The sequence below is a fragment of the Vipera ursinii genome (assembly GCF_947247035.1).
Source record: "Vipera ursinii genome assembly, chromosome: 6".
Taxonomy (NCBI): Eukaryota; Metazoa; Chordata; class Lepidosauria; order Squamata; family Viperidae; genus Vipera; species Vipera ursinii.
This window is the reverse complement of record NC_139515.1, coordinates 59994268-60008102: the sequence shown is the minus strand read 5'-3', so window position 1 is coordinate 60008102 and position 13835 is coordinate 59994268. Positions and strand designations below refer to the sequence as shown.

The following is a 13835-nucleotide window of genomic DNA, read 5'->3' as shown; positions in this document are numbered from 1 at the left end:
CCGTGATTTTCTTTTTTTCTTTTTTGCCAGAAACCAGTATTTAACTTACGGTTTCGGTCGAAAGAAATGTCCATTGTGGAAAATGGGTTCTCTTAACAACTGCTGGGAGGAAAAAATATGTAAAATCGGGTCAGTCATATGGGTGGCAAAATTTAACAACTGCCATGACATACAACAGAAATGTCAGGCTCCATTACAGTCATAATTCAAGACTACCTGTAAATTATTGTTTCATTTTTATCTATATAAATTCATTTTTTGGCATGCTTTATTTAAAAGCATAATGTAGTAGCTACCGGTAATTAAACTGACATCACTAGTTCCATTTTAAAAAAGATTTATAGTAGCCTTAATCTGTTTTGTCAATGGATGTAGGTTATATATGATGCTACTTTTTAGGGCTTAGTTACAGTTAACAATGAGAAATGCTCCTCTAGAAGAATTAGATATGTGGCACTTCTTAGTGCAACTAGACTAAATTTTAATTATGTTTTTGATTGGTGTAGAAAGATGGAGGTATTCCTGTCTGAAGGCCCCGTTCTCTTTCATGGTAACATGTAAACTCAGAAGCTTATTTCTTAATCTCAGACGTCTTAAGGTTGAATTATTCTTTTGTCCTGCAGAATTATTCTTTTGTCCTGCATTTCTGTTATATGTCATGTATAATTTACAAAAACATTTGTATCTTCAAAAATGTTTACAATTTCATTGTAAAGTAACTTGTATATTTCCCAGCTAAGAGCTATACAAAAAGTTATATATATATTTGTTATAATATACAAGATCACAGATTTCTGTTTAATATGAAATCACAGCACATGCAGAGCTATCTCTAAAGCAGTGTTAGTATTAAATCAATAATTAACTTAATAGGTGCTTAGGATGCATTGTTGAATTGAGAAACAAGATATATGTGAATTACGTGCCTTTGAGGTGTTGGATGAGTACATTATCAAATGTCAATCTCTGTTGGGATTATTTATCAAAAAAGTGATTTCCAAATACATTTTGTTTATTTAGGAACATAGTAGTTAACAGATGATGTAATAATACAGTTGCCCCACTTACTAAATATGATCAATATCTCTAGGAATCACTCATTGGTACTAATTTTTATTTATTTAAATTTATTGGCTGCCCAACTCTTATTTACTTTACAAAATAATGAAGCTTCCACTTTACTGAGGAACTTACCGTAGGTATAAAATTCAATAAAATGTAGTGAAAGTAAAAGACAAAGAGTGTTGAATACTACAGATTGCAAATCTACACAAATGTCATGTCTGGATTGGTATCCGGTCATCTATATTGTTTTCCCAGCATCCTGAAATAATCCAAGTAAGATATGAGTAGATATTTCTGAGTTATAACAACAACAACAACAACTTTATTGATTAGCCCTTGGGCCATATCAAAGTGCAAAGTTCCAGCAACAAACCGTCACCAAAACTTGATAAAAGCAATCCAAAATGGAATTTGATAAAATACAATTTAAAATGGAATTAAATAAGATACAATTTAAGATGAAATAGTAATAAAATACAAATTTAAGATATAGATAAAATATAACATTATATTTCGGAGTCGCCCTTACAATCTACCCCAATCAGTCCCACATATGCAGATCTTAACTGGATCATTTTGTTTAAATACTGTGCTACGTTAAATGTTATTTTCAAGTTCTGACCGGACATAAGATAAGTTATTTTGACATGGGGATCCCAATGGGTCATTCGTTTGGTATATAGACCAAGATACCTGTCTCTCACCCTCTTATACAGACAACAGTCAAATAGGATGTGAGCCAGGTCCTCTACCTGTGCCGCTCCGCAAATGCAGAGACGCTCATAGCATGAAATCTCCCATATCTGACCATTGTGTCAAGCTGTTCGAATCTTGCTCTCGTAAATATCTCCCTAAGATGTTTTGGGAGTTGTGACTTCAAATAACTGTCCACTTGAAAAGTACATTTGTATTTACCTGAGTTATATAAAAGATTATACCTGACTAGATTTAAAAAAATAGCACAGCTATGAGGACTTTTGCTTCTGCCTATGCATGGGTGTATTCATGACCTTTAATTGCTCTGACACATTGAGGTAGAAATAGAATGTATCAACTACTGGAAGGAAGAGTTGGAAATAACCTGCCAGCATGGAATTCGTACTCTGTTGGTATGAGTAAAAATTAACATTTCCAAATAACTAGATGTGACCTCTTGGGAGCATACTATTTGAAAGAACTTATTTTTCTTCCTAAAGGTTTATTACTTTTAGAGAAAACAACTAAATCAGCTGAGTTCTGATTTGCATATCGGTGTATATCTAATCATGAAGTTTATCCTAAAGAGCTGTTTCTAAAGATAGGGAAGCTACTGTATCCTCCCACTCTTCTACAAAATCAGTGATAATATTACTACCATATTGGTAACGCATTTTTGGAATTTTGGCATCTGACAAGCTAACTTGGTAGGCAAAAGATAGACTATTATGAAGATTTAAACTTGGATGCCACCTGATTCTCAATGACTGAGCAATTCATAATCAAACTAAAATTTACAATAAAACGAAGAAAAAAGATGGCATGTGCAATGAAGCGAAAGGTCTGCCAAAAGCCTTGGGGAAGTACCGGGTGTCCATGGCTTTTCTAAACAACAGGGGAATGAGGATAGTAGATGATACAAGGTGCATCAAAAGTCAGGCCCCATAGATGAGTTACTTTTTCCCCAGTTAAAATGTTGCAGTACTTAGCAGTTCTCCAAGGTCATATGTCATATAGCAACCAGTTTGAATATTTATTGTAATATATTCCCAGTTACAGCTGCAATAGATTGATTTCCCTGGGCTTGTGATGCATGACATTTAAAGTTTTGTATGAAAAGACTGATTCTTTTTGGCTACTCAAAATTTATTCCAAATAGGAAATGTTTATATAATTTCAACACAACACCAACACTAGTTGGTGGATCTTGGCTAATAGCTCCTACTAGCTGTAAATCTGCTGCCTCTTCATTTGAATTTTAAAATGAGGCAAGATGAGAATCTTTTTACTTTTTTACATATATAATCTGTTATCCTTTGTATGTAAATTATTTTCAGAGAAGAATTGAATTAAAGAATTGACATGACCTAATATATTAATCATATTCATTTCCATGACAATTTTGAATTAAACATCCCTTTGGTAGGTTTTGGCTGTCTCTTCAAGAAGAGGAATATTATCCTGCACTTCAATTATGCAATCAATTATGCATAAAGAGAACTCAGGATTTCTTACTGGAGTAGTAACTTAGATAACAATAATTTAGGTTAAGTGGCCCTTGAAAGAAAGGACAGGCTAGATAGTAGCAAAATGTGTCATTATTCTGTTTTGATATATTGCTGAACAAAGTAATTACTATATTCTTATTTTTATATTGCTACATATTGTAGCATATGCTTTTCATAATACATGTGACACTTCCTATTTCCTATACTGTATTTCCTATTACAAGAATAGATTAGGGATTAGGTCAAAGCAATGTGAAGGCAGTGTGATATCTTCGGCACCACTTCGGCAGAACCAGTAGCTAATTTTCTGTTGCCCAGGCCCAGAATTGACTTCCGGAAGTGGCATCCACACAAAGAACTGGTTGTTCATATATTTGAATCCCACCACTGAGGAAAATGTTAAAATTCCATGAGGTTGCTGCCACTTCTTTATATCTCCAACTACCCTCTTGAGCTTTAAAGTAGCTTACCAAGTTTGTAAGATTCTTATTTTAAACCTGTCCTAATATTTTTTAACAATAGCATCATTGGCAAAAGCTATGTATCTAAAATTTTCCTGCCTTAGGGATGGAAGTGTCAGCAAGTCCACTGAAAAGATTATAACTTTTTCCTTGCTTAAATGTGAAGCACTTCTAATATTTTACCCTAAAATTGTTTCTGAACTAGTTTGAAAATTACTATATTCACAGAAAACGCTTATTAGAAATAAAGGTGCCAAATATTAACTATTAAACTATCTCCTTGCAGAGAGATGGGCAGTAAATACATTCAATAAATATATAAACATGTCATTTAGCTGAAGATATTATATCCTTTTATATCATATATAGCTTCCATCTACTAATTCCACTTTACAAGCTTCAATTAAAACCTGAACAATCTTGCAAAGTAGATATTTATATCTCTTCCAACTTTACAGCTATATGATTACAGCAAATCTTCTGCCAAGTGAAATCAGTGAGATTAGTCATAAAAAACATCTGAATTAAGATAATATTGCTTTTATCTTTAAAATGTAGAGTTGTATCTGTTAATGGAGCCTCTCATGCTATTATTATCTGTAGTGCTTTTTTTCTTTTATTATATAAATTCGTGCTTTAGTTTGTTTCAGTTATTTCATACCATTCTCTTGTTTACTTTTCTCCTACAGTTTTCCTCTACATTTTATTGGCTGTAATGCCATTATTTTTATATGACACTATCAGTATCTATAATGCTTGTCTTAAAAATAAGAAAATAGTTTTCTGCCCTGAAAAACTTAAAACTAGTAAACAAAACAGCCTTCGTATTTTTGGTAGGAGAGTTCTCTATTCTACATAGGTGAATTTAACAAGGCAAAATAGTGAAAGACCAGAGAGTGACCAGAGACCAAAGCAAGTGATCAATCATGTAAGAAAAAAGAGAAAAAAAGGTTGCATTTTTTATCATACAGATGTCACATGACTTGATAATTATTGGGGGTAAAGGAGTGCAAGATAAAGATTATTCTGTGTAATGGATAGTGATATCGTGTAATGAACGGATGAAGTTTGGAAGGAATACTGTAGTTTGATCTCAAACATATCAGCCCATGGTATCCCTCTGAAGCATCTGGCAAAATCTGGCCTTGAAAACTGTTTCATAGTGATTCCAATCTGCCTGTCAGGTTATGTTAATGTCAAGTAATTTCTGTTTGGACTCTTAGACCATTGATCTGTGATGTCCTACAAGATTCCATCTTGTTTCCCATGCTTTTTAACCACTGGGTGAAGCTTATGGTAGTTTAGAGATTGAATGCAATATATTCTCTTAAATTCTAAATCCCAAGGAAGTAAATTGATAGGATTGGTGGCAGATATATCCACATCTTGTTACGTACTATCTTGATTCCTGCAATATACCCAGAAGTTGTAAATGGCATGAACAGCAGCTAACAAAAATAATAGGATATAGCAATAATCTGTATTAATACTTTTTTTTTCAGGCACAATTTAAGGTATTGGTACTGACCTTTAAAGCCTAAATTATTTTGGCCTATCTAAAGGACTCTCCAAGTATAATTCTGTCTGAGCTATTAAGATAGAGGTTGTTAAAATACATCTGTTTTGCCACATTTGTTTTTTTGTTTTTGTTATTGAAATGATTACCTACCTGGAATGCTTGTCAAAATAGAAAGGCAAGGAGGCAAAGTTTTCAAGTGAGTTTGTCAAAAGAACATTTAGAGATGCTGCGCTACATGGATTGAAAATTACTTCCAGAGTAGAAAAAGATGTCCTTGGTGCAAAGGTGATACAAAAAATTGTTGTATGTCAGGCAAAGAACATTTGTAAGGCCCTTCTATATGCATCATGTATATACAGCAGAAATTGGAATTGTGCTGCTATGTTCCCACAGTTCTGGGATTCTGTTATTGAGCTGATTAACTTCTAGGACATCTGCAATGCAGGAGGAACCAGCAAAAACAATTCCAGGGCTAATGTTGGAACTGTAAAATTGGCAGTATTACTGACAAGAATTCTTGCTTTGTCCTTATTTATTTAAATATTTATGTGGCAGCCAACTCCACCTAAGTGATGGGGCAAGTTACAGAAATTTCCACAGACTCTAACAAAAAAGCTACAAATCCACAAAACAGTAAGAAAATAATAAAATGGCAATCCAAGAAGAAATGACACCTTTATCCAATTGAGGTTTTAAAGGCTGGGCTGGGGGGGAGGCTTTCTCCATTTGCCTTACCATCATTTTGTAGCACTTTTTAAATTGAGGGAGAATTCCCTCTCTACCAGGGAAGAGAAGCTTTTTTGCATCTTCCATTGATTATCTGGAAGAGATTAGACATTAGAGCATTAGTGAGGACATAGCTCAAGTGGCATAAAAATGTGTCGGAGGTGAACCTGATGACTATTGAAATGCCCCAAGAATAGGTAGGAGAATAAGAAAAACGGGACTTGAGGGATTCCAACCAGAAAACAAAGTCTCACACAATGAAAATATTAGCTATTGGAGAACAAAACACAGGAAGATTACAAAAATATAAGCCAAAGAGAAGAAAAAAGAAATAATGAGGTATATCAAAAGGAGCAGTGATTTTGAACATGTTCCTCTTACTGCCTAGTATAGCTGCACTTCTAATGGGTTCCTCATCCTAATTGCGTTAGTTTATTGTCAGAGTGGTAAACAGAACCCAAAAGATTTGAAGGGCAAAATTTAGAACAGGACATCAGGACAGAAATTTGAAGGTTCTAACACAGTATAGTAGGATCTTCATTTCTCATTTTGAAATATGAAACAGTATCTAAAAGAGGTAGGAATAGAAAGCTAAAATTCTTAGGTTTCAGTCTATAATAGAATTTCTGGTAAAAGTAACTGTAAAATAGCTCAAAAAAATACTTATGTATAAACGTCCTAATTAATGGTAATTATTTCTGAGCAAATATTCAAAAGGAGGAATAGTTGGCACCTTAAGCAGAGCTTAGCCATATCTAATAATATTTGAGGAAAGGGTGAGAAAAGAGCTGTGCCTTCATAACGCTAAAAGATGAATGATAGCAAATGGGAAATATGGCTGCCTGTGCCAAGGCCCGATTAGAATTAGCGGGTGGCTGGGGGAAAAGAGACGTTTTGTTTCGTTTTACAGTTTCGGAACTCCCCTTCAAGGCATCCTTAAGACATTCTTTAGACCAGGGGTCTTCAAACTTGGCCCTTTTATGACTTGTGGACTTCAACTCCCAGAATTCCTCAGCCAGCTTTGCTGGCTGAGGAATTCTGGGAGTTGAAGTCCACAAGTCATAAAAGGGCCAAGTTTGAAGACCCCTGCTTTAGACATTTGGGCTGAAGCACTGACACGGTGCCGCCCACCTTTTTCCTCCTCGGAGTGGGAAGAAACGGCACTTCCCCAATTTCGGAACCCCTTTACATGTTTTGAACTATTAATCTTAATAGTACAATAACAGGCACCCTCCCCAGCAGCCATACGGAGTAGAAGGGCGGGGGTAGCGGTCCGTAATTCTCCGAAGAAAACCGACACTTTAAGAACCTTAATCCCCAGTGTTCCTTGGGGCAGAAGGAAGGTTGTGATTGGTAGTCATTGCTAAGCTTGTCCTTCTGCCGCGATCGATTCTTTCTCTTCATTGGTGGCGCTGCAAACGCGTGCCAGGCCTCTGTGTGTTCGAGGCGCGGAAAGGACCCCGAGACTGGTTTGCCTATTGGTGTCTGGGCTGCGCCTGAGGGGAAAAGTAGTGCGCGCTCGGCAGCCTCTTGCCGCTCGGGTTATCGGCGTGGGGTTGGTTATTGGCGTGCGCTGAAGAGCCATGGACCGGGAGGAAGGCGAGGTAAAATATATTTAGCCGACTTGTGTCCACCAAACTCAGAGAGACATTCGGCGCTAAAAGTTACAGGGGATCTTTGGATAATTACGAGCGGGAAGAAAAAGAATCTTACCCCAGGGGTCGGCAACCTCGGCTCTTTTATGACTCGTGGACTTCAACTCCCAGAATTCCTGAGCCAGCATAGCTGGCTCAGGAATTCTGGGAGTTGAAGTCCACGAGTCATAAAAGAGCCGAGGTTGCCGACCCCTGATCTACCCCATCTGGGGTTCCTGTGTTTTATTTATTTATTTATTTTTACCTGAAACTAGAAAGTAGGACCCTCAAAGTAGAGATTCGTAGGTCCCCTTTTCCCCAATCATCCTCGGGGGCTTCCTGAAACTTGTTTATTATTAAATATTTTCATTTGTCTTCCGTCAGTCTGTCGCAAGCAATCTAAGATAGTTATCTCAGGACTACCAACTGTCCATCATGCGAAATGTATTGAACTCTCAAAAGACTGGAATGTACTTTTTCCTTTACTCGGTGACTCGAGGTGCCAGGATTTGCCACATTCCTGCCTTTCTTGCTTGATGCTGCATTTATAAAATTTATAGGCTACTGCAATCTGTCACAGAAAAAGCAAAGCTTCACAGAAGTAATCTATCATCTGCTCTATCCCAAGGCCTGTTTGGGGGTGGGCGGGGAGAAGGCAGGCCTTGACAGCTCATTGAAATAAGCTCATTGGAGCTGTATCACTATTATCAGTTTAATTCTACAATAGTGTTTTTCAAACTTCGCAACTTTTAAGATATGTGGACTTCCAACTTTCAAACTTCTCCAGCTACCAGCTAACTGGACAATTCTGAGAGTGGGAGTCCACACATCTTAAAGTGAGATAGACTCAATGGCTCACATATAATAATATTGCCAGTCTCATAGGGAATCTTTACTTCATTTGAATGCCATGTTGCTGCCAGTGAAGGAGAAAGGCTGCAGCATTCTCATTGCAAATGTTCCTGTTTGTGTAACTGGTGAGATAGAATCAATGAACCACATAATAATACTGCATCCAATAATAATAATGCATTGAATGCTGCATCCAGTTTTGAACACCATGATGTAAAAAAGATGTTGAGACTCTAGAAAGAATACAGAGAAGAGCAACAAAGATGATTAGGGGACTGGAGGCTAAAACATATAAGGAACAGCTGCTAGAATTGGGTAGGTCTAGTTTAATGAAGAGAAGAACTAGGGGTGAAATGACAGCAGTGTTCCAATATCTCAGGGGCTGCCACAAAGAAGAGGGAGTCAAGCTATTCTCCAAAGCACCTGAGGGCAGGAGAAAAAGCAATGGGTGGAAACTAATTGAAGAGAGAAACAACCTAGAACTAAGAAGAAATTTTCTAACATTTAAAACAATTAATCAGTGGAACAACTTGCCTCCAGATAATAAATAATAATAATAATAATAATAATAATAATAATAATAATAATAATAATAAACCTTTATTGTCAAAGTACAACATGTGTACATTGAGATTAGCTGAGCCTCCCCCCCCCGTGCTCTCTCCCCCCAACACACAGTGACAACAAACCCTCCATCCCACCACACTATGTGAACCAACTACACCACACACCGGCCTCCCAAGTCAATTCTGCATAAGATTATGTCCCATTTAAAAGCCTAACAGCCTACGGATAAAAGCTATTTTTCAGCCTGTTGGTACGGATGTTGTGAATGTTCCAACTCTGGAAGATTTTAAGAAGAGATTGGAGAACCATTTGTCTGAAATGGTATAGAGATTCCTGCCTGAGCAGTGGGTTGGACTAGAAGACCTCCAAGGTTCCTTCCAACTCTGTTATATTCTATTCCTATTCTATGTTACTTGCCTCACAGGGAACCCCACTTCTAAAATAATGTTTTCAATGGTTCGATGTTCAGTGGAGTGGGGATGGAGATAGGTAAAAAAGGTAAAGGACTCCCTGCAGATTTTACTCTGCTAGTCGTAGCCAGCTTTAGGGGCGGTGCTCATCTCCATTTCAAGGCCATTGAAACAGTGCTACCTGAAGATGTTTCCATGGTCCTGTGGTTAGCATGATATCACAGAGCACTATATCTTCCCACCTAAGTGGAACCTATTTATCTACTCATATTTGCATACTTTTGAACCGCCATGTTGGCAGTAGTTGTGGCAAGAACGGGCGCTCACCCCAGCCTGTGGCATTCAGGTCTTGAACCTGGGATGTCAACTTTCCAGCTGACAAGCCCAGCATCTTAACCATTGAGCCATCACGCTGTCCCTGGAATGGAGAAGCTCACATTTATTATTGAACCAATAAGATTGCCTTCTAATGCTGTCACCAGTTTTACAGAATTTGTGTCAGTTTATCAGCAGTTACTCAGAGAATACTTACTATATATGTTATTTTATTTATATTTTTATTTTAATATGGGTTGCACATTTTTACTTTAGCTGGTTGCTGACCTTAACAGTAAACCTATTACAGTACATATAGCATTCTTCTTGATCCTAAAATATAAACGTTCTTGTTCATGACTTCTGTGCTTCTATAATTTGTTACCTAGTCTCGCGTTCATAAGAAGTAGAAACTCAGTTCTGTTTTAAGGTTACATTAAATGCGTATAGTCAAGGCTATGGTCTTCCCAGTTGCAATGTATGGCTGTGAAGGTTGGACCATAAGAAAGGCTGAGCGCCAAAGAATTAAGGCTTTGAACTATGGTGCTGGAGAAGACTCCTGCGAGTCCCTTGGACTGCAAGGTGATCAAACCGGTCAGTCCTAGAGGAGATCAACCCTGACTGCTCTTTAGAAGGCCAGATCCTGAAGCTAAAACTCAAATACTTTGGCCACCTAATGAGAAGGAAGAACTCACTCATTCTGACCAATTGAAAAATTCTTATTCCAGGTGCCAGTTACAAAGTAACTAATATTTTCAAAACACTGTGCTAGAAATTGAAAGTATGTATTGAAAGATACATTTGCAACTAACAACAACAACATTGAAAGATACAATTGTCTATCACTGCAATAGCAATTTTCTGTTGAAAAAATTAAGAGCATTTAACTGATTGCTATACAGTGTAGCTATACATTTTTTATTGGTACTCTGAAAATTTCAGAATGCTATTGGTGTCCATGCCTGTTTGATATCCTAATATTCTGAAACTACAGAATTGATAGTAGTACAATAATAAGCGAGAACAGAAGCAACTTATACAACCTGCTGTTTAGAAATTTAAATTGCATTTACTTACATAAACCAACTAAGCACACTTGCAACTACGACTAGATTCAAGTATGAATTACTTAGTCTGGTTTAATATGCTTATTCCTGGAACACACCATAATTGGCTAAGTTCATAAAATACACCTTGTGATTTACAAGTTATGGTAAGCTAAACAAATCATGGCTTGGAGAAATATAAGAATCAAGTTAGTATATTCATTCTTACTTTGAAGAAACAAAGTTCTGTAATATCCTTACTGAATCTATCCCAAGATTAGCCATTGTTACCAGCATGCAAACTGTGACTGAACTTATTTCTGGTTTTCTATATTGTTGTGCTGATGACTTACGAAATTGCAGTTTATTAAGTAGGTACAGTTCTAGAAAGACTAGCAAATAAGAAGTCACATAATCTTCTGACTACTCAAAATATTGCAGAATTGCTTTTGTTCAATTGCCCGAATCCTCTATAGATTTTCCTCTTTATTGGGAAGACATTAGTTTCTACTTAAAGGGAATTGTGTTTTCATGGCTGTGATGAAAAACAGAATGGATTGTATAAATTTCTGAAAATGCATCTATCTTTTAGGACTGTGAAATTCTGTGAGAAGTGATGTTTTGGAATGAATGTGAACACAACCCCTGTCTGCAACTCATTAAAGCAGCTATATCCGTTTCCAGCTACTACAATGAGTTGCAATCTTCATACTTCCATAGGTTCCAAAGCTCTTCCAAACAGATCCAAACATTGCACAGATTACTAGCTAATTTGCCCCTGGAAATGTGGGGCTATGGAAGTCTCTCAGTAGTAATGTTGATCAGAGCATTTCCCCCCCCAAAAAAATTATACCAAGCTAGAATTTAAAGCAAAATAGGTATAAAATATTTTATAGAGGGTATATAAATAATTATTAAGATCAAATAACAATAAGTGCTAGAAATGCTGCAATGAGAAAAGGACATTCTATCATATATGGTGCTCTTGTAACAACTAACAAGAACTGGAAAGAAATCAAAATATTGAGAAAATTCTACAAAATAAAATTTGGACTGAAACCGCAAATATTTTTATGGTATATTTATTCATGTGAATCTTTCTTACTTTCTTATAAAATCAATGTGATAATAGAAGTTACAATTACAAATTACAAATTTTATTAAAAAATTAAAGTGATAAAAATATACATCAAACAAATATATAATAAGAGTGGTTTCTGATTTTTAATACAGAGACTAATACAACAACCATTCTCTGAGTTTATATACCAATATTTAAAATATAAAATACACTTAGCATTCTAAAAAAACGTGTATTCATAATATATTCTCTTAATTTTAATTCAACATATATAATCAAATATGAATACATATAATTACAGTGTGGGGTCTCCTGCTTGTGCAAGGGGTTGGACTACAAGAAGATCTCCAAGGTCCCTTCCAACTCTATTATTCTGTTCTGTTCTAAATTGCCCTTATGGGTGTCACCTTAAGAAGTGAATGTCTGTGGAGATTCTCAATCATCCAGGTCATAGTTTTCTCAAAGGTGCTTTTTAAAAAAGCAACTGGACTGTTTTTTTTCCCTTGAGGAAGAAGAACATGATGTTTCGCTTCTCATCCAAGAAGCTCCATCATTTGTGATGGTGGGGAGGATGGAAGGATAGGTATTGACATTTTGTTAGATAGAGACCGGTGTTCAAGTCTGTTGAGATCCTTCTGGATCTTGAGCCTATCTTCTGGAATGTTGGCTATTCCTGCCAATTGCTGTCATCTGCAGATTTGATGAGTTCACCTTCTTTTTCTCTCATCTAATCATTTATGAAGAGCATTGGACCTTACTACTTACTTCCCTCCATGTAGATGTAGTTCCATTAAAGGCTACATGTTGAGTGTGGTTTATCAGCCAGTTACGAAGCCATCTGGTGGTGCTGCTGTCTATCCCACATTTTTCTGATTTAGTAAGAAGTAAATTGTGGTCTACTTTGTCAAATGCTTTACTGAAATATAAGTATACTATATTCACAGCATTTCACTGATGCACTAATTTAGTCACTTTGTCAAATAATGAACTGAGATTTTGGCATGATCTGTTTTTGACAAAACCACGTTTGGCTTCTGGTTATAACTTTGCTTGGTTCTAGGTGTTCATAGAGCTGTTGCTTGATTATCTTTTCCAGGACCTTCCTAGGTATTGATGTCAGATTAATTGGTCTATAGCAGGGGTGTCAAACTCGTAACATCACGTGACGTGTCGCGACGTATCATGACTTTTTTTTTCATTTCTGGCAGTGGGGTGGGTGCAATTTCAGCATGACACATCCGGCCCATGGGCCAGCAGTTTGACACCCCTGGTCTATAGTTTCCTGGATCCATTTTTTCCCTTTTTTGAAGATGGAAACTCAGCTCTTTTCCAGTCCTCTGGTAGTTCCCTGGTGTTCCAAGATCTTTGAAAGATATGGTTCAGTGGTTCTAAGATCATGTGCCAGTTCCTTCAGAACACTAGGATGTAATCCATCTGGTCCTGGTGATCTAAACTCATCTAGAGTGTTCTCTTATTATTTTCTTGCCTATTTTAATTTGTATTCCTAGTCTGTCTTTTATGGTTCTGTTTTTAGTAAGTTGGGCTATTTTTTCCTTTTGCATAAAGACTGGTGCAAAGAATGAATTAAGCAGCTCTGCTTTCTCCCTGCTGCTTGTCACTTCCTTGCCATCTTCTCCCATTAGGGGACTGATTGTTTTCTTGACTTTTTTCTTGTTGAAAGAAACTTTTTTTAAAATTATTTTTGACATTTGTTGCAAGTCTTAGTTCATTCTAAGCCTTAGCTTTCCTGACTTCTGCTTTGCAGATTCGGGCTATGTGCTGGTATTCTGCCTTAGATATCTGTCCCTCTTTCCATTTTTTATACTTATCCTTTTTTTTCTTTATAACTATTCCAAACTCTAAATATGTAACATCTAACAAAACAATTCTTGAACACTACATTAAATGTATATTTAATTCTTATTTTTTTTACCTTGCCACACAAAGTTAGATAT

At 36.4% G+C, this 13835-nt stretch overlaps 1 protein-coding gene across 2 annotated transcripts in view; it reads left to right on the top strand.

Moving 5' to 3' along the window:
• Positions 1-7476: 7476 nt before the first annotated feature.
• The window catches only part of L3MBTL2 (L3MBTL histone methyl-lysine binding protein 2), a 51854-nt gene continuing 45495 nt past the window's right edge, over positions 7477-13835 (top strand). For both annotated transcript variants that reach the window (XM_083365751.1, XM_083365752.1), the window contains exon 1: positions 7477-7579. In XM_083365751.1, the coding sequence (XP_083221877.1) occupies positions 7559-7579 (21 nt within the window). In that variant the 5' untranslated portion in view covers positions 7477-7558. The remainder of the gene's footprint in view (positions 7580-13835) is intronic.